The sequence below is a fragment of the Puma concolor genome, chromosome A1 (genome assembly GCF_028749965.1).
Source record: "Puma concolor isolate L17-30 chromosome A1, mPumCon1.1.hap2, whole genome shotgun sequence".
NCBI classification, from domain to species: Eukaryota; Metazoa; Chordata; class Mammalia; order Carnivora; family Felidae; genus Puma; species Puma concolor.
The window spans coordinates 159,564,003-159,588,188 of NC_141667.1; the positions used below are offsets into that span (position 1 = coordinate 159,564,003).

The 24,186-nt window shown below is 59.6% G+C and overlaps 1 protein-coding gene across 16 annotated transcripts in view; it reads right to left on the reverse strand.

Moving 5' to 3' along the window:
• Window positions 1-401: 401 nt before the first annotated feature.
• MCF2L (MCF.2 cell line derived transforming sequence like) overlaps window positions 402-24,186 on the reverse strand; it is a 127,473-nt gene continuing 103,688 nt past the window's right edge. For 10 of the 16 annotated variants that reach the window (XM_086708105.1, XM_025924873.2, XM_086708144.1 and 7 more), the window contains 24 exons: window positions 23,414-23,538; window positions 22,350-22,464; window positions 18,869-18,988; window positions 18,429-18,620; window positions 17,818-18,009; window positions 17,133-17,292; window positions 16,378-16,448; window positions 16,096-16,172; window positions 15,576-15,642; window positions 14,807-14,922; window positions 13,616-13,685; window positions 12,202-12,294; window positions 12,008-12,100; window positions 11,247-11,372; window positions 10,173-10,394; window positions 9,861-9,953; window positions 8,822-8,900; window positions 8,619-8,685; window positions 7,809-7,927; window positions 6,250-6,324; window positions 3,729-3,847; window positions 2,351-2,463; window positions 2,160-2,263; window positions 402-2,049 (listed from right to left, as the gene is read on the reverse strand). In XM_086708105.1, the coding sequence (XP_086564231.1) occupies window positions 1,964-2,049; window positions 2,160-2,263; window positions 2,351-2,463; window positions 3,729-3,847; window positions 6,250-6,324; window positions 7,809-7,927; window positions 8,619-8,685; window positions 8,822-8,900; window positions 9,861-9,953; window positions 10,173-10,394; window positions 11,247-11,372; window positions 12,008-12,100; window positions 12,202-12,294; window positions 13,616-13,685; window positions 14,807-14,922; window positions 15,576-15,642; window positions 16,096-16,172; window positions 16,378-16,448; window positions 17,133-17,292; window positions 17,818-18,009; window positions 18,429-18,620; window positions 18,869-18,988; window positions 22,350-22,464; window positions 23,414-23,538 (2,694 nt within the window). In that variant the 3' untranslated portion in view covers window positions 402-1,963. Of the gene's footprint in view, window positions 2,050-2,159; window positions 2,264-2,350; window positions 2,464-3,728; window positions 3,848-6,249; window positions 6,325-7,568; window positions 7,662-7,808; window positions 7,928-8,618; window positions 8,686-8,821; window positions 8,901-9,860; window positions 9,954-10,172; window positions 10,395-11,246; window positions 11,373-12,007; window positions 12,101-12,201; window positions 12,295-13,615; window positions 13,686-14,806; window positions 14,923-15,575; window positions 15,643-16,095; window positions 16,173-16,377; window positions 16,449-17,132; window positions 17,293-17,817; window positions 18,010-18,428; window positions 18,621-18,868; window positions 18,989-22,349; window positions 22,465-23,413; window positions 23,539-24,186 lie in introns of all 16 variants that reach the window. The other 6 variants (XM_086708137.1, XM_086708110.1, XM_025924874.2 and 3 more) reach the window with 3 other exon arrangements.

Below are 24,186 nucleotides of genomic sequence, written 5' to 3' on the forward strand. Positions count from 1 at the left end.
ATTCCTGCTTCCGCCCGTCACACTTCCCTCCCCACCACATCCCTTCCGCCACCGGACCCCAATGTCCCAGCACTGGGAGTCTGCATTTCTTTTGTTACCTTCACAGTGTTGACACAATACGCTTACTTTATTTCCATCATTTTCTGACAAAGGGAAGCATAGGGGACACATTCTGGGTCCTGCTCGCCACCTGCCTCCCCTGTAACGGCGCTTGCAGTGCTGCGTGTAGCTGAGCGCGATAAGCAGAATTCTGGGCTTTTTACAGATGAAGGCAGACAGCAAGAGGGGCTGATATTTATTCAAACTCCATCCATACAATAAAGAACTCTGATTTTTTAAATTTCATTTACATCAGCAATAAAAAAAAAGACCCCAAACCAAACAAAAAGCAATGACTGAAACACGAGGTTTTAAAGTGCCTTTATGAGGAAGAGATTACAATGGTGGGGGGGTGTTGGGCGAGGCGGCTGGGGCGGTCTCTGCACAGTCAGCGCACTGAGTAAATCGGGGGGCACTGAGGAAAGCTGCTGAGTCTTGCACGGCTGTTTTCTCTAACGCACCGCAGGGGCAGCCAGGGTGGGGGCTCGCGTGTGGCCGGGAGCAGGCTGCGGTGGGCGCGGGACTCAGGGAGGGCAGTAAAGTGACGGTTTCCAGCATCGCGGAGGCCGCGTGCGTCCCTAACACGGGACACCAATGCACACACATCCACGTAAGCACACGTAGAAAGAGATCCGCCCCCACCAGATACACAAAGTGTTTCCGGAGAACAGAGTTTGTTTGAGAAACACAAAAAGGTAAACCAGAAGGGTTTTCTTTCCAGTTCTGCCTCGATTTCAGTGATGAGCTCTGCAACCTTTACGTTTCTGAGTTCAGGGGGACTTGCCCGAGCCTGGGAGGCAGCAGCGGAGGCCGGCACAGGTGCCAGGGCTGGAGCTTTCACTGAGCCCTGTGTGGGCACTGGTTCAGGTGGTACCCCGCGGAAACTGCATCTTTATGTATTCTTTAAAAACGATAAAAAATCCTAATTCAGTGAAGCTAGTTAAAAAAATCAAGTTCCCCATTTTTGTAGAAAAGAAACTAAATATTTTAAATTATAGTTTAAATTTTCTTTTGAAAATTAACCTACACAGATAAAGGACTCTCCTTGGTTTCTACTACTCCTGTTTGTAGAAACATTGCTGGATTTTATCGAGGGATGCGTTTTCAACCGCCGGTGACCAGGCCGGCCTTGGAGAGGGCTTTGGTCCCCAAGAGAGAGCCCTCAAATCTCCAGCAGTATAAACAACGCGCTGCAGTGTAAACCCCAGTAACAGAAAATAGTTTTGTATCAAATACAGTATTAAATTGTCATTTCATGTAAACACAGTGATTCTTGGTAAAGATTAGCGGCCAAAGTACCACAAAAAATGGCCATGGAATTAATCCCTGCTTTCTTGTAAAAATCAAAAAGTCCTCCACCAAGCTGTTGGGTCAGTAGGTTGGCCACTTCTTTGGGAAGCGGTCCCTCCCACAACGTGCTGATCCCTGCATGAAGCACCAGCCCAGATGCGGCAGGAACCGAAGCCGAGTGGCCGGGACGGGCTCCCCACCGCGGCCCGGTGGAGGCGGATGACGGCCCCGTGGCACCTGCCACATGTTTGCTCCGCTGCCCCACAGCCCTCCGTCCATCCTGGTTCTGCGGGGAAGCTCGGTGTGCTGCCATCTTCCCGTGGAGCCGACTTCTGCGCCTCCGTCAGGGGGGTCCTGGCGTGAAGGCCGGAGGACAGAATCTTCCAGAACCTTTCCTCTGCGTGCCCCTGTGTCTGCACCGCCAAGTCTCGTGGGCAGCGGGTGGCTCCTCTTCCGGGTCTTGCCAGGGTCCTCCTTTCCCAGGGTCTTAGAGCACCGTCCCTCACCAAACTAAGCAAGCCCAAGCAAAGGAACACTTAGAGGTCCGCAGGCTGCCATCCTGCGCGGCCCGGTGCTACCCCTGCAGGTCTGAGAGGGGGGCCCCGCAGCTCTCGCTGCAGCTGGACGAGGCGCTCAGCAGGGCGGAGCCTGCACTGGACTCTGCGGGAAAACCAGGCGAGAACGGCTGCGGCTTCGCGTCTGCACGCCCGAGCTCGAGGCCGCGGACCCCGCGGGCTCCAGTCGCAGCCAGCACGGCACGGGGGTCTTACCTGAGCTGCTCAGGCACTGAGCCGAGCCCGACGTGCCGAGGAGCGTGGAGAGGCTGCTGGCCGGCACCCAGCTCTCCTTGCTGGAGGTCAGGTTCCTGACATACCTGGAAGGGGCGGGGGCGGGTCAGGGGCTCCAGCCGCGGGCCTGCCCCAGGGTCTTGGGCCTGAGCCCACCACCGGCGACGTCTTACCAAAGGCCCTCGTCACCCTCCTGGACCACCTCCACCACATCGCCGCTTCTCACGGCAAGCGCTTCAGGGCTTTCCTTCTCATCGCCCAGCACAACCGTGTACTTCCCTGGAACCTGGTGGCACAGGACACAGTGCATCAAACAGCACAGTCCGCCCTATCCACACACCTCCCCCCACCCACCCCAAGCGCAGAGTGAGGCCGCAGCAGGAGCAGGCAAGGTCCCAGATGGGCTTCCAGCATCCAACAGGCGACAGACAATGAGTATTTCATCAGGGCCCTGCTGTTTGTCAGGCTTCTCATGTGACTGTCACCTTAAGTTGGGAAGAGCTCCTAATCGTAAGCGGATGCCAGAGGTCTCTCACCGTGACCATGTTAAAAATCTTAACTAACGTGCAAAGTGCCTTTGGCCCACTCTGGCTGCCAAGGGCCGCCAGCTGCCAAGGGCTGCAGCCCCCTCTGCTGCAGCCGGCCTCAAACACTACAAACATAGCCCTCTGCCCCAGGGCCTTTGCACATGCTGCTCCTTCTTCCCGGAGCGCCCTCCTGTCCCCGGGCCTCCCATCTGAAACGGCAGTCATCCTCGCCTAGTATGCTCCGTATTCACTACCTTTTATTTTGCTTCCCTGTGAGAGTGGAGAGTCTTGTCTATTTTGTTCTCTGCTTTGTCTTTTGTACCTCCAAGTGCCTGGTACCCAGTCCGTGCTCCATGTTTGACACGTACACATGGACAAAGCTCTGAAGCCAGGACCAGGGCAGCATGGAGTGCCCCGAGCATCTGTTAGTGTCACCCGACTCTAATGATTTAATATGTGAATAGCTTCTCCTTGCCGCTGTGTTAAAGGACCTTGTTTCAAATGCAAATCTGGGGTGGCTCAGTGGGTTGAGCGTCTGACTTCAGCTCAGGTCATGGTCTAATGGTTTGTGGGTTCGAGCCCTGCGTAGGGCTTTGTGCTGAGAGCTCAGAGCCTGGAGCCTGCTTCGGATTCCGTGTCTCTCTCTCTCTCTGACCCTCCCCCGCTTATTCTAGCTCTCTCTCTCTCAAAAATAAACATTGAAAAAAGTTAAAAAAAAAAAGAATGCAAATCCATACTTAAAGCAGTTCAGTTCTCTAGAAAGTAAGAGCTGAAGGCATCGCTTTACAGCGGCTCCTCAGAACAGTCTACTTATTTGGAGGGCAAGTCGTGTGTGCACCGTTCCCTCTGAAACAGGCTGGTCTGACGACGGAGGCGGGCAGGCGCACAACCCCAGGGGGCCCTGGCACCTAACATGTGCCCGCAGCAGCCACGAGTGCGGGGCACTGGTAAGGTCGTGCTCTGAAGCTCTCCCGCCCAGGGGCCAGCAGGGCCAGGCTGAACGCCCAGTGGGACCCAAGGTTACCAGCTTCCTGGGGCCCACTCTGCCCTCCTCCTCCGCATCCGAGGAATTGATCAGCTCCTCAGCACTCGACCAGCCGTCGTCCTCAGGGGCCTCTGAGGGGTGAGACGTTTTGCTCCAACCTGAGAGAGAGCGGGCCGCAGTGAGGACCACCCTCACTGTGTGAAGGGGGTCTGTGCAGTTCCCACCACCCGCACGTGTCCCCTTCCCAGGAGCCAGCCAAGACCTTCCGGCGGGACGCAGCGCAGACTGGGGCACGCTGCTGACACGGGTGCTTCAGCCATGCACAGTCCAGGGGGCCGGGGCCCAGGCACCTGCTTCCATCACCAGCCGGGGGGACACAGAGAACCCCAGCCCCTCAGGGAGGTGGTCCCTTAGGCCCTGCCGCTTTGCCCCTGCATGTGGCCCCAGGGGAGCACAGAGATCCTGAGTAACCACTAGCCTGGGACGTTGCCATCCCGCTGTGTTGGAGCGAATGCCACCAAAGGGAAGGAGTTTGCAGTTAGCGCTTGGAGGGTGAACACCCGGCCGACCGCCTGGGGGGCCACCCCTCACACAAGGGCTGAGGCTCGCTGCGCGTGCCCTGTGCCGGCCCGTCCTGGCCCTTAGCCCACGAGGTAGGGGCGCTGTGACGCAGGCCAGCAGACGCCGCACACGGAAGCTAACAGGGCCGCTGAGCCCCCGTAGCCACGTGGGGAGGCTGGGATTCCAGGCCAGGCCGCCTGCCTGTGTGAGCTCCAGCTGCGGAGCTCGGCTGGCCCAGCAAACGCGGGGAGAGATCTTTCTGGGGACTTTATAAAATGCACAACATCCCTTCATCAGCGTTTCCACTGCCTTGTAGGCCCAAAGAGTAGCACCTGCATTTCCCATTTGGGGGAAATTTGGGGGAGAATGCAAGTAAGTTGTGGGGAGACAGGAGATGTCGGATTCCGGGTTCTGAACAAACACAGGGATGCTGGCACTAGGTGACAGTCTGGAGCATCAGGCCATGTGTCCCATGGCTGCGCAGCAAGAGGCAAGCGGGTCTGGGAGAGAAGGCTGCTTGCTGGCTGCGGGCGGGGCACACCAGTTCCAGATTACACGTGGGGTGGCAGGAGGCGTGCCCTCCCCGAGGACGACAGGCTGAGGCATGTGAGGGAGTCACAGCAGGTGCATGCAAAGGGCTCGCTCGCCTCTGTGGGGACAAGCAGCCTCTCTGGAAGCCTTTCTACCAGGCTCACCCAGGTCAAGACTGTGTGACGGGGGGGTGGACAGGAAAGTACTGAGGCCCAAGAGGGAAGCGAAGTGTCACCAACCCACTTGATCTGTGCACGTGTGGGTGAGTGTGTAGGACATCAGGCCCAGGTAACGGTGAGTGGGGTCCCCTCCCTCCTCTGCAAAATAGTTCCTGACAGTGGCATTGAGTAAAACATTGGGAAGATGACTCTTTTTGGGGGGCAAGCTGCTAAGTATGTGCAAGAATGCCCAGGAGACCCGTGTGTGCTGTCACCTGCCTCCCCAGGAGACCCGTGTGTGCTGTCACCTGCTTCGGGGTGGGGGGGGGGCGTGGGATGGGCAATAGGGAGCAGGGGTAGGGTGTGAAGGGGGGCTAGCAGTTGGGCCCCAGGCGCTGCACTCAGGTCACGTCCACTGTGACCTCACGAGGCTGCCTCATCTTCCTGTCACGGGAAGAGACACAACTTGGCTGAAAGGCGGTCGGAACCATGGGCGGGTGGCCGTGGGCGAGGCTGAAGCCCCCCAGCTTCCTGCCCAAGGGAACTCAGCCAGGGCAGTGCTCAGGTGTCTCCAGGTGTGAGGTAGGAAATGAGGCTGTCAGGGCAGAAATGACCCCTGTCCCAGGCCCCGGGGCACTGCGCATCCCTATGAAGGCCGAGAGGGTGGGCCAAGGCCCCTGGCCTCCGAGCTCTTGCCCCGGGGATGCTGGAGAGCCGCAGCCTGTGCCCCTGGGAACCTTCACAGTTGCTGGAAAACTCAAGGTGGTTCACAAAGTGAAATCCTCCCTGAGAACCTCAGACCCTCAGCCTGGGCCAGGGGATCTTCAGGTTTTGGGGGCTGCACTTTACCCTCGTGATATGAGGGGGCAAGAAATGGCCTGAGTTCCAACACGGAGCTTGGCCCCCTCTGTCTGTACTCCTGGTCATCTCCCCGCAAGATGGGAAGTTGACAAGATCCTGTCAGCTTCTCCCACCAAGAAGCAGGGGATGGGTGGGCGCCCTGGACAGGGAGGCCTACGGCAGCACAGCTACCAAGAAACAGCCCAACCCGAATGCCGGCCAGGTGTCGGCAGCCCCTAAGGGGGTCGGTTCTGGGCAGACCCAGCAGGAGTCCAGCTGAGAAGGGCGATGTCATCACAAATCTGTCGCCAGAGCGTCATGCTTTTGAAGAAAACAAGGAATTTGCGTCTGGCTGGTAGAGACCTATCGTGATCTGCATCCTGGGGGGCGAGCCCCGGCCAGGCAGACAGCGTCCCCAGCCGCATGGGGACGCGGACGGCAGGCTACGTCACAAGGCTGAGCCACTCTACCTCGTAAACCAAAAGGCGTTGGATCGCTCTTTACTTCATGTCGCTTAGCTTTTTTGCCAGGACTGGTAGGAGAAGCTGCGGAAGAAGGAAGAGGCAAAAACAGACAGGAGAGTGAGGGGCTGCAAGCAGGGCGTGGGGGGTGTGCGGAGCAGTGTTCACGCAGGACAGGACGCCACCGCCAGCAGGCCGGTTCCCACTGCTGCCAAGTGGCTTCCTGTGCACAAGACTAAGCTGGCCACGGGGCCCCGCGGGTGACGGGAGCGGCCCCGGGAACGGGGGGAGAGGAGACCCAGCTCGGGCCGACGGTGGCAATCGTACCCTCACTTCAGCAGGCTACAGGTGGTCGTGGGTTCTCAACTCTGCATAAAAGTGTGTAGTGTATGCACTTTCCATGCTTGGCAAAGTACACGGCACCAGAGCGCGTCTCTCCTTGTTTAAAAAAAGTTTGATTGCGGCGCCTGGGTGGCTCAGTTGGCCAAGCGTCCGACTTCGGCTCAGGTCATGATCTCACAGTTCGTGAGTTCGAGCCCCATGTCGGGCTCTGTGCTGACAGCTCGGATCCTGGAGCCTGCTTTGGACTCTGTGTCTCCCTCTCTCCCTGCCCCTCCCCACTGGCACTCTGTCTCTGTCTCCCTCTCTCTCTCTTAATAAATAAACGTGAAAAAAATATTTTAAAAATAAAAAGTTTGAGGCCAACTTAAAAGTATTTTGTAGGTTGAAACAAACAAACAAAAAACCCTCCAATTTCCTGGATGAGTGAAAAGAATCCTCAACTCGTAAACACTGGCTTTTAGCATCGGGCGGGTGGTCCTGTAACGACCCGGCCGGAGCTCCAGGCTCTGTGGGCTCATCTGTGTCCTTCCCCCCACACGCAGAGCCTTGCAAGGCAGACAAGCTTTCCGAGGTTCCCACCCAGCGGATTCCTTATGTGGTCTGTGTGATAGCAAGCACCCCAGGGCCCGCCAATGCCAGTCCCGGGCAGGACAGAGCAGGATGGGGTGGGGGTTCAGGAGGAGGTGCACCAAAAAAGCAAAAGACGAGTGCAGTTTGCGAGCAAGTTTTGCCAGGGAAGCCTGCCTCCTCCTTTGCAAACAAAAGGCCCCCAGTGAGAGGCCCCTGGCCGTGTGTGGGACAGACACACCAGCGCCAGGGAAGAGAGCGGGTCAGTGGGCAAAGCTTCTGAACGGCTGCATGTGGTGACGATGGCGGCAGCCGCCCCTGTCGGGCCGTCCACACGAATGATCACCTCACGAACGAGAAGCGTGCCACCGGGGTGAGCGGCACGTCCGGGGCGTGGGTCTGAGGCAGGTGCCTTTTACCTTTCTGACCTGTGAGGGCAGCAAGGCCCGGCAGAGCAAAGCGCGTTTTGGAAAGTGCGGAGCTCTCTGAGGTAGAGCTCGGGGCTGTGTCATCTCCGAAGGAAGACAGAGGGACGGAGTGGGGGTGCTCGGGGACACACGCCAGCTCACACGGGCTCTCCTCTGAGAGGTGTGCGCGTCCTGGATGCGCGTGCTCACTCGGGGACAGCCGTGACGGGGCTGCGCTGCACAGACACCCACCTCTGCCCTTCTCGGGGGGCTTCGGCAACGGCGTGGAGCTCACGTATCCTTCCAGGCTTAGGGGGTCGGTTTTTCTTTCCTCCAGCTTTTTGATGTTTCTTGTGTTCCCTTTCGAGGGACTAATGAAAAAAGGAGGAGGACGTGGCCTGGTTAGTTTTCCAGCCTCCCTGAGGATCCGAGGCAGAGACCCCGGGGCCCCATCCTGCCCTCCACGCACTTCCGGGTTAACCGGGCAGAACTGAATGAGAACAAATCCACCTGCTTCCTGTTACGTAGGAGATGGTTGCTGATTTTTTGACTTGCAGGGATGGGGCTATTGTTCTATGCATTATTTACTTAGCCCCCATCCTGTCCCACGAGTGACCAGATGTGCTTATATAAGAAACAGAAAAATAAAGCTGCAAATGAATACAGTAACAAAGTAAGGCTAAAGGCAGAAAAGATCCCGTGAAGCCAGCCTCAGGGCTGGCACCCGAAACGTGCGTGTCTATCAACTGTGAGCCGCGGGCGTGGCTCTGCGCCTCGGCACCCGATAGGCCCTGTCTGAAGCACGACCGTCATGGAAACCTGGCAGCTAACAGTCACCTGTGCCAGCAGCATCCAGGGGTGGGGCCGGAGACACCGTCCCCGAAGCTGGCCCGCAGGGATGGACCCCCGAGCACGTAATGCCAGAGGACAAGCCGTCCCGGGGGCTTGGAGCAACTTCCCAGTGAGGAGGTTCAGGGAAGGGGCCGTGTGCACCCAGTGGTGCATGCAGAGGCAGGCTCTGGGACAGGCTCCCATGGTCCTGAGCGGAGGTGGCTCCCTCACCTGGTGCTGGGCGGCGTGGGCAGAGGAAGGCTCTGGGACTGTTCCAGTGCTCGGTGCTGGCTGGCTTCTGCGGGAAGGGACACACAGACCCCGCGCTGCACGACCGCACCTCCAACAACAGCCAACAATCTGGGAGTTGCTTTGGACGTGTGTGGGAATGCGCCCGGAGCAGAGCGGAGTCGCTGGTGGCCCAGACCTCTTACCTCTGCAAGCCTGCAGCTGGCTGGTCAGCACCTTGCGGATCTCACTCACCCAGGCTGCTTTAATCTCCGCCGTCGGTGCCTGTGCCCCAGGGGGAAAGCCAGGAGGTAAGGGCGCATGTTCCCTGAAGATGCCGCTTTGCTTTTACCCTGGTAGCTTCTGAGGATGACCGTGGGGACTGATAACAAGAGCTCTGCCCAGGAGGAAGGAGAAATGGTCCCTTTGCCTTAGGACCGCCTCATGGGCGTGACAGGAAGGGTCTGTCGGCCACACAGGCGGCGGGCTGTGACCGCCTGGCCACCAGCTTTGCGCCCTCGCTGGCGCCTGACTCAGTGGAAACCCTGGGGCACAGACCACCCTTTGAGAGCACCTTCCTCTGGGAAGTGGCCCAGGGTGTTGTGTTAGGTGACATGTCTGACAGGAGTCCGAGACCCTGAAGTAGACTCTAACTCTCAGGGCGAGAGAGGGGAGCAGGCCGCCGTCTGGCCTCGGTGCAGTGTGTGAGGCCTGTGGGAGTGACAGGCGGGCAGCTGGACTCTGGAGAAGCAGGCCGGCCACTGTTCTGGCAGCTTCTGGGGCTGGCGCCTGAGCCTGTGCCGGGCAGACCCACGTCATCGCCGTGGGCCTGGCGGTGCTGGTGTGTGTGGTGACGGCGCTCCGTGGCCACCACGTCCCGCCAGCATGCCTGGGTGTGAAGGGCGCCCCTTCACAGGGCGCTGGGCTCACCGGACTCAGGGGGCACTCATGGCCTCCCACCTCTGGCCCTCACCAGTGAGGCAGCCTGGTCACATGTATAAGCATGGCCCAGGTGTGCCGTCCAGGCACATGCAAGCCCGTGCTCCCGGCCATGCCCTCGGAGCACCCTAACCTTGGTTTCCTGTACTTCCTCCTGGGCTCAGTTCAGGGTAGCGACAGCCCAGGGCAATGCCCCTAAATGGCTTCCGGGTGATAAAGCCACACGGAAGAGTCTACACACACCAGCTCTTGCCACAGGCCTTTCTGACACGTGCCCAGCACCCGGCCCGGTGACACCAGCCCTACCTGTATGATGTACACCTCCTCCCGGGCGTTGTACCAGATCTCGAACTTTCTCACGTCGCCCTTCACATTCTCGGTTATGCCCACTGCCGCCATCTGACAGCGCCAAGCAGGGAGATGGGCTCATGAGTGCGTGGGATGAGAGCCGGCCCCCCATCCCTGAAAGGTGTTGGTGGGTCCCCGAAGCAATGGAAGCGGTTTTGGGGTGGGGGCTGAGGACGCCCGGGGTCCCAGACTCCCACACCCAGAGATAAGAGTGGCCCGTGCCTGAAGTGGGCAGCGTGGCTGAGGCTGCGGGGACTAAGGCTCACTCACGTTCAGGGACTGCTTGTAGCTGTAGGAAGGGGCCTTCTCGTAGCCCTCCCCGTTTTCCTCCCTCTTCTTGCAGAAGAGCACGGCCTTCTCATGCAGGAAGAGGTGCCGCTGCATGGGCTTGAACCTGGCCAGGTCCTTCACCTTCGTGTGGCCCTTCTTGTGGTCTGTCCACACGCTGAAGGAGCCTTGCATCAGCAGCCTCCCCAGGTCACTCAGGTTCCCCTAAGCCCAGGACAAAGTGGGGCCTTATGTGCACGTCGCCAAACAGAAGCAGGCCGCCTGGGCGGGGGGGGGGGGGGGGTGGGGGGTGGGCTGTGTCCCATAGACCACCGCTATGTAATGTTTGGGGAAAAGCAGAACTGGGGAGACAGGAGCCGGGGGTGGTCGCGGGCCAGGGAAGGTGAACAGGCGGAGCACAGGGGCTTTCCAGCAGGGAGACGGGCCTCACACCCTGTCCAAACCCACAGGATGCACACACTGGACTCTGGGTGGTGAGGACGTGCCAGCAGAGGACCATCCGCTAGGACAAAGGTCCCATCTGCTGGGTGTGGGAGGATGTGTGTGTGGGTGTGGGGGCATGCAGGTGCAGGGATGTGTGGGTGCAGGGGTGTGTGGGTGTGGGTGCAGAGGGGTGCAGGTGTGGGAGCAGGGGCGTGTGGGTGCGAGTGCAGGGATGTGTGGGTGCACGGGCATGTGGGTGCAGGGGGGTGCAGGTGTGGGTGCAGGGGGTTGCGGGTGCAGGGGAGTGTGGGTGCAGGTGCAGGGGGGTATGGGTATGGGTGCAGGGGCATGTGGGTGTGGGTGCAGGGGGATGTGGGTGCAGGTGCAGGGGCGTGTGGGCGGGTGCGGGGGTTGTGGGTGTGGGTGCACGAGGGTGTTGGTGCAGGGGGGTGTGGGTGCGGGTGCAGGGACGTGTGGGTGCGGGAGGTGTGAAGGCTCCCATGTCCCCGTGCGCCAGGGCACGCCCCAGCGTATGCAGGTGATACACCCGCACACGGATGTCCCCAGGCACAGCTCTGCAAGGACGGTGGGTGGACCGTCACCAGGCTCCTCAGCGGACGGGGAGGCCCTTACGTCATAGCCGGTGATGGCGATCAGGTGCATGGAGTCGTTCACGGCCTTGAGGATGCCCAGGATGGAGCTCAGTGCCTCCTGCAGGTCCTCAGCCCCCTCGCAGCTCTTGCTGTATTTGAGCATCTCCTGGGGGACGAGGCCGCGTTCACACACCCGCAGGGCACTGGACGCTCTACTCCGTGCTGCGTGCCCATGCTTGGACCCTCAGGACATGCAGCACGGCTCCCTGCACAGCTGGCACCGCGGACAAGGCCGCTCGTGGTGGGTCTGCCCGGGGCGCGGGCCTCAGACCAGCTCAGGAAGCCACCGCCAGGCCCGCCGCCCCGTGCCTCACTCCCACAGTCTTGCCTGACGCTGCACACAGGGACGCCTCCCGAGGCAGGCGGCCAGGCCTGGATGGGGCGAGGCCCCTTGTGCAGCTCCCGCCTTCCCACTCCTAGACCTGGGTACTCTTTTGTCTCCAACCTGGCACCCCCAAACATGGGACAGCTGAAGGCATGCCCTTCATGTCCACCGGGTTGTGCACCGGGGCCGGCCTTGCAGGGAGGACTGTGTGTGAGCGCACGGCCCAGGGCGAGTGGCAAGTGTGTGCTCCACAAGTCTGCCCATCTGGTCACCTCTGTGCTCCCCGCCCCCCCCCCCTCCATGATGGCCGGCGGACAGTGAGTCCTCCACACAGATCTGTGAAGAGACGGGGCCCTGGCAGGGGTGTGGGGCTGGGAGGGCGCAGCAGGGGCGGCAGGCGGCTGCGGGCACATCACCTTGAGCAGCAGCTGGTACTTGGTGATTCTCTGCACTGGCTTCAGCAGGTAGGAGTCGAGACTCAGCTTGTGGTCCAGCTTCCTCTGGCATTCCTGCAAGTCCCAGAAACCTCTTTACAGGGTCCTCTTGTTCCCTGTGTGACAGTCAGCTAATGAGGAGACGGCACTCTCACGAGGAGGGTCCCCAGACACACCTGGAAAAACGGGCAGTCGGAGCACTGTCTCCACAGGCTCTCAGAGCGAGGCTTGTTCTGGCAATACTTCTCGTAGATCTGGAACTCTTCCATCTGGGCCGGGGACAGAGTGCACGTCACAGAGTGCCTCGGGGTGCGATTCGACAGCCCCGCACCCCGTGCACCTCCTCCACCACAGACACTGCGTCCTTCATTGTGGGGCAGCTGTGAAACGGCTCCCCCAGGGACCACTGCTCAGGGCTGCGCTAGTCCTGAGACGCCTTTCACACGGGTTAGCACCACGCGGCTGGCTCTGTGCCGTGAGGATAACAGACTGAAAGTGCACGCACACTTCCCAGGGGAAGAACACGCAGGGCTTGCGTGCAGACCTGCGTGTGCACCAGGACCGCTTGCGGGTTTGTTACGACACAGAGCCGCACTTCAGGTTCTGCTTCAGCAGCTGCAGCCGGGACCTGAGAACCTGCATTCCCCGTAAGATCCCGGGATGCTGGTGCTGTCGGCCAGGGGGCCTCTTTTGAGAACCACTGACCTGCAGTGTGAAGGAACCCTCCACCCCAATTCTCAAACAGCACCCAGAAGCGTCCCCAGTGAGCAGGCAGGGTCGGAGGACAAATGCGGCCCCTTCTCCTTCCTTCTGCACGATGGCCCTAGTTCATGGTGACGCGTCTTAGCCTCCATCTCATTTTGTGAAAATGGCTTCACTTTCGCTACATTTGCCACACTGCTCAGCGAGCAGTGTGTGAAGCTGGCCTGAGGGGATGCCCTGTCCTCTCCCACTGCTTCTCCCTGCCTGGAAGAGGGGCCGTCTGCAGTTTCAAAGGGAGAAAGATAAGGGGACCCGTCCCACACCTGCTAGTATGGGGGTGGGCAGAGAGGGGTGACCAGGGAAAGACCAGACATGACACTAACACCACCTCAAGAAAAGTTCAGCTCTGTCTAACGTGTGCAGGCAAGACAGATGCTTTATAAATCTGGCATTTCGAAATGCTGATGTTTTATACTTTTTCCCTTTTTTGAACTTTTTGGACTTGAGAAAAAATATACTTTTGGCCCTTCCAGAAAGTATCACATCCTCTCAGGCAAACCAGGAACAGAGTGAAACTTTGTCATTTCAGTTGGTTAGAAGGAGACTGTGATAGGGTTTAAACTCATTATTGGGGAGCCTGGGTGGCTCAGTCGGTTAAGCGTCCGACTTCAGCTCAGGTCATGACACATGGTTTGTGAGTTCAAGCCCCGCGTTGGGCTCTGTGCTGACAACTCGGAGCCTGGAGCCTGCTTCTGATTCTGTGTCTCCCTCCCTCTCTGCCCCTCTCCGCCCCCCATACTCTTTCTCAAAACAAAACAAAAACACATTAAAGTCATTATTATTTTAACAAGTAAGGCACCATCAAGCATATGTTGAAACAGCACATACCCGTTCCAGAAAACACCTTCCAACCAGCTCTGGGCAGTCAGTGTAGTTTTCTAGCTCCCTCAGGAATATTCTAGACAAAGAAAGTTTGCATTAGGTCACGCGATGAGCAACCCAAAGGAGACACTTCCTATAACAAATCAACAGATACTATTTTCCTGATGACTTTTATTTCTAAGTCTGGATAGTCTGCAGACCACACGGGTCACTCCTGGGTCCTGGCTGAAGCAAACTCTCAGGTTTAAGCACTCTGGCCCCTTCGTGGGTCCCTTCATGTTTCTGACATCGGTGTTCACACAGAACTTGGGACAGCTCCTTTTCAACAGACAGAAAGGCATGAGGCCCAGCTGTGAAAGCCCTGCCCACACCCAGGTAGCTCTGCCCCAGAGACACTCCCAGATGCCCAGCCGGAGCCTGGGGTGAATCTGCTGGGAGGGAGAGCTCCCTGGGGTCAGTTCACAACACTAGCACCGTGGCTTAGAGCCACTAGGGACCCAGGGCGGAGGCTGGGGTGAGCCAAGGACACTGAGGGACCAGGCCACCTGACGTGTGCCTCCGTTGTGGAAAGGGGTGGGGTCCAGAGGGCCCGGCTGCAGACCGGTGCCTCCTCTGTGAACCAGTGGGTGAGAGACACTAGCGACCGAGGGGCGAAAGCACGTGGTCAGACACAAGAAGCCCAGAGGAGGGCAGGGCCCGTGCCGTCTGTGTGACTGCCCCCTCCCCATGCACCCTGCATCCACCTCCTCGTGTCCTGCCCCACAAGCTCCCACAAACTGCAGTGAGGGGCCAGGGATGAACAGCCACAGAAGGACCACTGTTCTGCCCCCGGAGCCACGGTGGCCACAGACAGCGCTCACGAGGGGAGAAGGGCAGGATGGGGATGTCTGCCGTTGCCTCCTTTTCAAGAACAGGCTTGGGAACGAAATGCACTTGGCTGGGCAGTGTGGCCTTGGGGTTGCCCCAAAGGGCCCAACGCTCATGCCAAGCAGACCGGCCCCTGCTGGCCGGCGGGAGTGGGCCGGCAGCTCCTGCATCCTCCAAGCACCGGGCATCCGACATCTCCGGGCTGGCGGGTGGGCCGCGGGAACCAGCCTGGGGGCGCCGTGCACCCGAGCCCACTGGTTCCTGCTCACCGCAGGGGCCTGCTCTAGAGGCAGACCGTGCCCAGCAGGGGTGGGCAGGGGAGGGCCTGACCTGTTGTGAAAGTGGTAAATCTCTTCCATGTTTCCAAACAAAATGTCCTTCTTGTTTTGGAGGCCGGGTGAGACGAGGTGCGCCATCAGCGGGTTGTCCAGCTCGGCGGCATAGCCCTGCGTGGAGGGGAGGGGTCGGAATGCGGCCTCCATCACGTGCTTGGAGGGAGGCCCGCGGGGAGAGGATGCCTCTCAGGTTTTAGAAAGTGAATCCATCCATATTTATTCACCGGCCGTTTCTAGGACGACCACGAGGCAGCAAGTGCCGACCAACGTGAGTGAGCTACAAACAGCACCATCTGTTTTGGGTGGGGGGGGATCTGTCCTTCTGCTTTTTAACTTTGAAGATTCACGTAACTTGTATGAAGGAGAGAAATCTTGGGGGTACTCCTTGATGACTCATTTCAATGTCTACACCCCTGTAACCACCACCCAGACCAAAATCCAGAACATTCCAGTGCCCAGAAGCCCCCTGCCCTGCTGGCAACAGTCCTCCAGGGCCTCCATTCTGCCTCCACCCAGACCCAGACGGTTCAGCTCTTCCTGCAATGGAGTCACACGCAGCCTCCCGCTCCTGCCACACTCCTGGGGTTAGCCATGTGCTGCTGGAGCGGGTCCCTGAGCCGAGTACCTCAATCTCCTTGTCCCTGGTCCCGCTGGTGGGGCCGTGCGAGTAAAGCCGCCACCATCCTCTCACCCTTACTGCATGGGGCGGGTGGGCCTACGGGCCCCAGGGCTCCCTGGCCATCCCCCCACCCCTGCAGACTCACCTCCAGGACACAGAGCAGCTCTTCCACATACACCCGTTCCGTGTCCAAGAGCTCATTCATCACATGCCTGTGAGTGGGGCACAGACAGTGGAGAAAGCATTAGAGCAGGAAGGGCACAGAGAGAAGACGCTCGGAGCAGGTGTGGTGGGAGAAGAGAGAGGGCGCCAGCACACGGGTGCAGCCCACTGAGGAGCCGTGGCTACGCGCCTGTCTCTGTGGAATCAGTCTTGTCACCTACGGCTTGAGAAAGGGGGACACGAGACATTTCAAGTCACCAGAGTCCTGCCTGAGGGTCCAGGGACAACAGGCTTTTCTAGGAGAAACCGGATCAGTCCTGGTTCCAGAAGTGGACCTCACATCTGTCCACAGCGTGGTGCACGTGTGTCCACGCCAGGACGCCAGCTTTGGGGTAGAAGCTGACTATCCAACAGCTCTGGCTTCTTTGCACTCGGATTCTCTGCGGCCAAAGGCGGAGATCTGACAGGGTCGCACCTGCCGTGTCTGGACCAGAGCCGCTCACCTCCTCAAGATGGCCAGGCTCTCCTCCTCGTCGCCTGTGGAGCTGCCGCGGCCCTGCCGGCTCTCAGTCACTTCGCTCTGGGGAAAGACGAGCACGCAGCGCATTGAGCATTCAGATGCCAGAAGGTGCAGCCTGGCGTCCTGGCTTCAAGGAGCCCCACCTCATTCCCCATCTGGGGAGGAATCTGAGGTCCCACGGCACAGGCAGGGCAGGGGGAGCCTGGTGGTGCTGGACCGCGATGGCGGGCAGCTGTTGTGGGGGCAGCATGGACTGTGGCCTCACCTTGGCCCTCCTGTAGGGCCCTCTCCGGAGCATGCTGCCCTCAGGACTGTTCTCAGAGCCTCTCCGGCTGCCTGGTTTGGAAAGAAGTGGGGAAGGAAGACGTGGCTTCATACCTTACTGCCTGGAGAGGAAGGACTGGACCTGGGAGCACCTGGGGTTACTTTGAACTTTCAGAGAGAAAAGAAGCAAGTGCCCTGGAGAAGGGCGAGGAAAGCAGAGAAACATGGAGAAAGAGGAGAGCAGGTGGGAGACAGGTGAGCGGGAAGATGGCCGGCCGCACAGGCTAGCACGGAGTCTGTGAGCACGAGGGACCCAGACACCACCAGGCCAGGGGCCAGGGTCCCTTCTGATGGGTGCCACATGCTGCAGCAGGTGGCGGGAGGGGGCCGGCTCTCCACAGTCTCACCAACTTGCGGCCCACTTGCCAAAGCCCCGAAGAGGACGGCGGGCAGGTGCCGCTGCAGGAGGGGCTCCAAGGAGCCCATGAGGGGCTGCTGCCTCGGGGGCTTTGGGCTGTGGTCAGAGATGCTGAAGGAGAACCATTTTGGCAATAGTACTGAGGACAGATGGGCTAGGGCAGACACCAGAATGCTAACCGGGGAAAAGTCCCTGGACAGCCAGTGGATGTCCTAGTCCACGGGCCACCCCCTCTCTGCCCCAACCACTCGGCACACACTGGCCCTGTGCCGATAAAAGTTCATTTACAAACTGGGCAAGGGCCCACCGTGGACGGGAGGGGTGGTGGCTGTGCACACCTGGGGAGGGGCAGGGTGACTTTGTGAGTGCCTCTGGCCGGGGGGCCACCGGCTGCACGGGCCGTGTCTGCTTGGCCGCCAGCTTCTTCAGGCTGGCCTGTCTCCGGTGGAACATCTCCTCCGTGCCCTCCTGCTTCTGGTAGACCTTCTGCACGTGCTCCTGAAGGGATAGGTGTGTGGGCTCGTGAGCCAGCGATGCCAGCACAGTGAGAGGCCTGGCCTCCTTAGAGGCTGGGCTGTAGTGTCACAGCCAGCCGCCAGGGCACAACCCTGCACTCCCCCCACCCCCACCCCCGCCGCAGGAGGGAGGGGTGGGACCCCGTGGAATGCAGGACCTGGAGCTTTGAGGAGAGTCAGCTGGAAGGGAGGGACACGTGGCCCCCACACGTTCCCTGCGGGAAGGGTGTGACCCTGTGGGTGCCCTGGGGGGTAGGCAGCCGGCTGGGCGGCAGTGGGGGCTGGGGTCGGCGCGATGTACAGGGGGGCACGCAGGAGGCGGGGTGCTGGGGAAACCGGGTGGGGGTGCCCCCAGTGGTGGTCTTGCAGGGAAAGACCCCAGGCACAGGAGGGCCGCCGGGTCACGGAATCCTGTGCTGAGGGGAAGCTGAGCCTCAAGACGTCCAGGGTCCCGGAAGAGCTCATGGCGGCCGCCCCTGCCCCCACCACAAGCATGGGCCCCACTTACCATCAGGTCTGTGGTGAGGACGGGTTCATAGTCCTGGTAGATTCTGTCGAGCTCCTGGATCTTGTTTTCTGCGCCAGTCTCCAGAAACTTCTCAATTTCCTGGAGGGCCGCCTCAGCACCCTCCTGGGACTGACACTTGTCCACAGGCTGTGAGGCCAGCAGGTAGATTCCCTCATCACACCACTTCATGGACTGGACACGCCAAGCACGGCAGAGGGAGAGAGCGGGCCCGTCAGAGGCTGGGTCTTGGCGTGTGTGTTACGCGTGCTAGGCCGGGGCCCTCCCGTCCCACCGGCGGCCGCCACAATTCTGGGGATCTCTGCAACCCAGCTACACGGCACCCCAAGGCTACGTGCGTCATCCGGCCTGGACTCGTTCACACAGAGGACAGAGGGGCCAAGTGCAGAGAATTTCTGGTCCTCGGCAAGATGTATCAGCTATGGCAAGTGAATTCTAGAAATGGGCATCTGTGACTGGCTGGGCCTCGAGACAGGCCCGTGGACAGCAGGGCGTGGGGTCAGCTTCCAGCCAGTGACTGCGGTCCACGTGGGAGAGGCAGGTGTGGGGAGGGGGACCATGCGGGACCAGGAGGGCATGGGGAGGGGTCTCACCGCCTCCAGGAGGCTGTGCAGCTCCAGGGACTTGCTGAGCAGCCCCCTCCTCCTCTCGACCTCTGCCGCGAACTGGTTGCACAGGTGCTGGAGCTCATGGCATTTGGGGCGGATGGAGTCCACAGCATAGTGCCTGCTGTCAATGAGCTTCTCACCTTCCAGGGCCAGTGCGAGGGCCCGCTCTACAGACACCTGCGTGGGAGCCACCCCAGGCACACAGCTCAGCTTGGGTTTGTTAGAGCAACAGGTGCGATTTCCTGGGCGGGATCCGTCGGGGTGGGAGTGAGAGCGGAAGGGGCTCCGTCCCTCCACCCGCGGACGCCCCCCACCGGATGGCGAGACAGCCCCATTCGCCCGCCTTCCTAAGTGACCCTGGTGGTGCCCTGAGCACTCCCCGTAGGCTGTCTCCTGCCCACAATGGCCCACACCACTGTCCTTACGCTGGACTTCTCCTCGAAGCTGGTGAGGTCCTTCAGGAGATGCCCTGCATGTGCCAGGCTGTTGCCCACATCCGTGAAGGTCGCTATCTTCTGGGCCAGTGCGTCTAAGGAGGCTTTGACCTGGAACACAGGAGGGGCAGGAGGCCCGGGCCCATGTCAGGTATGGAGGCCCTGCCTGAAGCGGGAGAGGAGGGAGGACAGAAGAGCCAGGTCCTTCCCGGGAAACCGGGCAGAGGGACATGCCCTCAGCATGACAAGGAGCCTCCACACAAGTCCTGCAGCCTAAGGACAGCTGTGACATCGGTGAGAACAAGAGTGTCCACTCTCACCAGTCATAAAGCCGGTGCAAGACAGCAAAACTAACACACAACTGAACAAATACAAACACAACCAAAAAGCATCAGATGGAAACGGAAAGAACCAAGCCATCCCTGTTTGCACATGACCTACTCCGCTACGTGGAAAATCCCCGAACTCTTACGAAACCACTCCTGGAAAAAGTGAGATCAGCAAGGTTTCAGGAGACAAGATAGACACGCAAAAAGCAGTTGTATTTCTACCTATGGTGATGAACACATGAACACCAAAATTTAAAACACCATTTACAATTGCTTAAGAATGAAATACTTAAGTGTAAATCAAACAGAACATGTATTGAAATGGTTTGCTGAAAACTGTACAATACTGATGAAAAAGCTCTAAGAAAATCTAAATGCAAGGTAAGACAGACCCACTGCGTTCACTGATGGGGAGACTCGCTGTAGGAAAGATCTGACTCTCCCCAAAATACAGGTTTACCACAGTTCCTATCAAGACCCCAGCAGAGCCACGCAGATATAGGCAAGATCTTACAACATAGATGCAGCCGGCAGAGCAGAAGCAGAGCTAGGCCAATTCTGGGAGAGAACAGAAGGACTGTGCACTTGACTTCAAGACTCATCGCACAGCCATGGTCACCGAGACCGCGAGGTGCTGACAGATGGATGGGGTGCATGCCCAGAAACCCACCCAAACAGACCTGCCCAATGGCTTTCTGACATGATTTCTCTTCTCCCGTGGAGAAGAGACAGCCTTTTCGACAACGGCACCAGAGCCCCTGGACATCCCAAGATTAAAGACTGAACAATAGGGGTGCCTGTGTGGCTCAGTCGGTTAAGTGTCCAACTTTGGCTCAGGTCATGATCTCACGGTTCATGAGTTTGAGCCCCACGTCAGGCTCTGTGCTGACAGCTCAGAGCCTGGAGCCTGCTTCAGAATCTGTGATTCCCTCTCTCTCTGCCCCTCCCTTGCTCACACTGTGTCTCTCAAAAATAAATAAAAATGTTAAAAAAAAAAAAACAACAACTGAACCAGGACCTGATTCTCACCCTACACAAAAGTTACCTCAAAATGGATCACGGACTTACCGTAAAACTATAAACCTTTTAGGAAGAAAAGCTGAGGAGAACATGGTTGGGACCTAGGATATGGGATGGACCAAAAGTGTGATCCTTAAAAGAAAAAAATTGGTAAACGAGACTTTATCAGAATTAAAACCTTTGCCGTGTGAAAAGTGCTGTCAGAGGCTGAGACACAGGGACAAACTAAAGAACAGATTTTCAAACGGCAGGTCTGGCCGGGGCCAGGACCTACGCATGTAGGGAACTCCCAAGTCACAGGAGTAAAACCCCCCCCCCCACCCAGGACGAGGGTCACAAACGGGCAACCAGGAAGAAGAGGCACTTCACCAGGACAGACACGGCCACGAGTGCAGGCAGGCCGGTCCGCGTTGCCAGCCGCGAGAAACGCACAGCAGAGCCACAGTGAGGCGCCCCCCATACCCCCAGAGTAGGCGTGTAAGGTATGCACACCACCGGGCACAGTGCGGGCATGCGAGAGCCACGTCCTCATGCGCACCACTGGGCGCACAGGTGCAGGTGCTCTGGGGACACGTCAGCAGCTTCTCAGAAAGCTGAACATCAGCAACCACGACCCCCAACCGCACCCCTGAGCATTTGCCTCAGGGAAATGATAGCTGTGTTCACGTTTTATATGGTAGCAAAGTCCTGGAAACAGCCCAGGTGTCCTTCAACAGAAGGACAGTTAAACTGTGGCTGGTCCACGGCCCAGGACACTAACTACTCAGCGGGGACAAGAGCAAAGACGCAACACCTGCCTCCATCTCCAGGGAATGTAACAGACGGCGCTGCCTGAAAAGAGCCAGGAGGCCAAGTATGTGTGGCGCCACTTCTAGAACATTCTTGACATGATAGCATATGGAAACAGGGAGATCAGAGGTTACCAGGGGTGCAGGATGGGGTGGGGGTTCAGGAGGGAGGGGTGAGGGGTATGGTTCAGGAGGGGTTGGGGGCTCAGGAGGGGGAGGGGTGGGAGGGAATGGGGTTCAGGAGGGGGGGTTCAGGAGGGGTTGGGGGCTCAGGAGGGGGAGGGATAGGAGTTCAGAACGGGGCAGGCTGGGGCGGGGTGGGAGGGAAGTGTGTCTGTAAGAAGGAAACACGGGTCTGTGTTGGGACAGAATGTTCTGTGTGCTGAGTGTGTCAGTGTCAATGTCCACACTGCGATGCTGAGCACGATTTTGCAAGATGTGTCCTCTGGGGGAAGCTGGATTGAGGGCACGTGAGGTCTTGCTGGATTATTTCACAATGCACACAAACCTGCAACCATCCCCGAATAGAAAGCTTGTTTGGCCAGCCTTTCTCAGCCCCTGCAGAAGTATGTCATGGACGACCATGCTCTCTATGCGCCCCCAACGGCGTGCTGCTCACAGGGGCTGGCGGGAGACCTCTCTGGTCCAAGTCAGGGAGGCTGGCTCCCTGTGCCTGCCCAAGCTTGGCAGTGAGTGCTAACTGAACCAATCCCATGTTTTCTGAAACGTGACATTTCAGGACTGGTCGGTGGGGGGAAGGGCGGGCGGTGTCGGAACCTGCCCTTGCACATGGCCCTACAACAGCCTTAGTGCCGGGCTTGGTGTTGTTACTCGTTTCTCATGCCCTCGAGATCCCACCCCCCACCCACCCCCAGTCCTGACCAGAAGGGCCAGGGAAAATGTCGTTCCATGGTGAGGTGAGGGCACGCAGATGTGTCCGTGTCCTGACCCTGCATAAATGACTGAGCAGCGGGCTTCTGTAGAGCCCCAACGCTGACGATTAATGCCAGGACCACGCCTCCCTGTCCTGACCCTCGTGCCGCCCAGTATGGGCAGGATGGGGCCCCGGGCCAGCACACAGCAGGTGCAGACAAATGCACGCTGGTAAAGGAACATATGCATGGCTCCTGGACACGTCCCTGGGGAACACGGAAGGAAGTGCATGCCGACGGGGTCTGGTAACCTGTTGTGCGCAACGGCTCACTCGCCACGCGTTCCAAGGTCTCGTCCCACCCAGTCTCGCGGCTCCGTGTGGCGCTGCCGTCACCGGGGCAGCTCAGTGCGCAGCGGCTTCCTGTGGCCGGAGCGCCAGGCGCCCCCACCGCGACCACTCACCTCTCGGAAGTCCTGCTCAAAGTGCCGGAGCTGCAGACACTGCTGGAGCTTTTGCTGGTGCTTTGCCCAGAACTCATCGAAGGCGGCCTCGGTCTCGTTCAGCTGGGCCAGGAGCCTGGGCAGGGGTGAGGCTCCGTCTGAACGGGTGCGAGGTGCAGGGCGCGGGTTCCATCTCCAGGGCTGCCCGGACCCTCGCCTTCTCTCTCAGGCCCTGGACATGGGACTCGCAGGCCAAATGTGCCAGAGGGGACGCATTTCGGGGGAAGGGACTAGTGTGTTACAAGGTTGATGTGACAGTGCTCTGCGCTTCTCACATCTGACTTGGGTTCGGGACGAAGGGCACAGTGAGCTGCCACCATTTGCGGTCATGGCTCCCAGGCCAGAGCCATGCCACCCTGTGCGTGTTACCCTGTCAGCACTGGGGTTCACCCCAGCCTCCCCCACGTCCCCCGGGGCCTCCCACGTCCCCAGCATGGAGCACTGGGCCGGCGTGTGAACCTGGGCCTGGGTCAGCCTGTGGTGGCCTGGGTGTCACCAGCAAGCCGTCCAGAGGCTCTGCTCCTGTGCCCACCTCCTCCCCAAATGAGGACCTGGCCTATGCATGGAGCTGCGGGCGTTCCAGGGCGCCATGCGGTGTTAGGGACGGCAAGTATCCACACAGCGGGGGCCCAGGGAGGACGTGCTTGCGGTCCCCTTCACAGGGAAGGCGAGAAGACCCGAGGCTCAAGTGGGGGGCGGGAGCTGGCGGGTCCCTTCCTCACGGGCACACCAGCGGGTGGGCAGGGCTGGGCAGGTGGGGAGGGGAGAGGCTCCATGAGGCTGGTAAGACCCTGTCACCACGGACTCCCTTGAATGTCTCCCAGGCTGCAGAAAAGCGCTGTTCGCTCTGAGAAATTTTCTTGCCCAGAACAGCCACTTTCTTCAGGATATGGAAGAAGAGCATTTCAGTGGTAAGGACCTGTGGCCCCCTTTCTTCCCATGAGGACGAGGGGATGGGGGTCACTGCCGCCTGTCACTCTGTCCCCAGTCTGTGGCCATGCCCTGCCCCCGGCTCGGGCCCTCACCTCTGCACGGTGGTCTGATTGTCCAGCTGGTCCTGGCTCAGGCTCCGCCCCCCGCCCTTGGCCAGGGGCTCTCTGACGCTTTGCAGGAGGCTCTGTCCCTCGTCCAGGGCCGCCCTCATGTCCTCCTGCGGGGACAGCACAGGGCCTGGCACCCCACGCTCACTCCCTCGTTCCCCTAGAGCCACTGAAAGACGGCAGGTGTTGGAAGACTCCCCCAACTGTGGCTTGGGCACAGCTAAGGCTACAGGTCGCTCGGGGTCGGTGGATGAGGTAAGAGATAGCAGGAAACCAGACCTCTGTGGGCCTGATCCCACAGTGTCCCCACTGCCGGGAGCGAAAGAGAGGGCAGGCTTCTCGGGCTGAGGGCCGCCCCCAAGGACCACCAGCGAGGGGGTCACGGCCACCACTGACCCGGAGCCACACCCCACCCGGCGTAGGCTCCCTGGGCACGGGGTCAGTACTGGAGCACGGACGCTGCTTTGCGGGCTGCGGTCGCCCAAGGCGGCCCATGACCCGGCCTGCCGCCTGGGAACTGGGGGCAGAAGTCCTGCCTTGCTCACGCTCATAAGCAGCAGACGTGCCTGGCGAGCGGCCCTGCAGCCCCGGCACCTTGGACGCCCAATCAGAGCGAGGCTGCGGCTCCTGGCTGCACTCAGGCTCCACGTCCCTCAGTCTGACCACGAGCCGCTTTTAGAAAGGAGTACGTTCAGTTCCCCTGGGAGCGCTCGCCAGGTCCCCTGCCCCAGGCATCTTGGGAACAGCCTCGGCCTGTC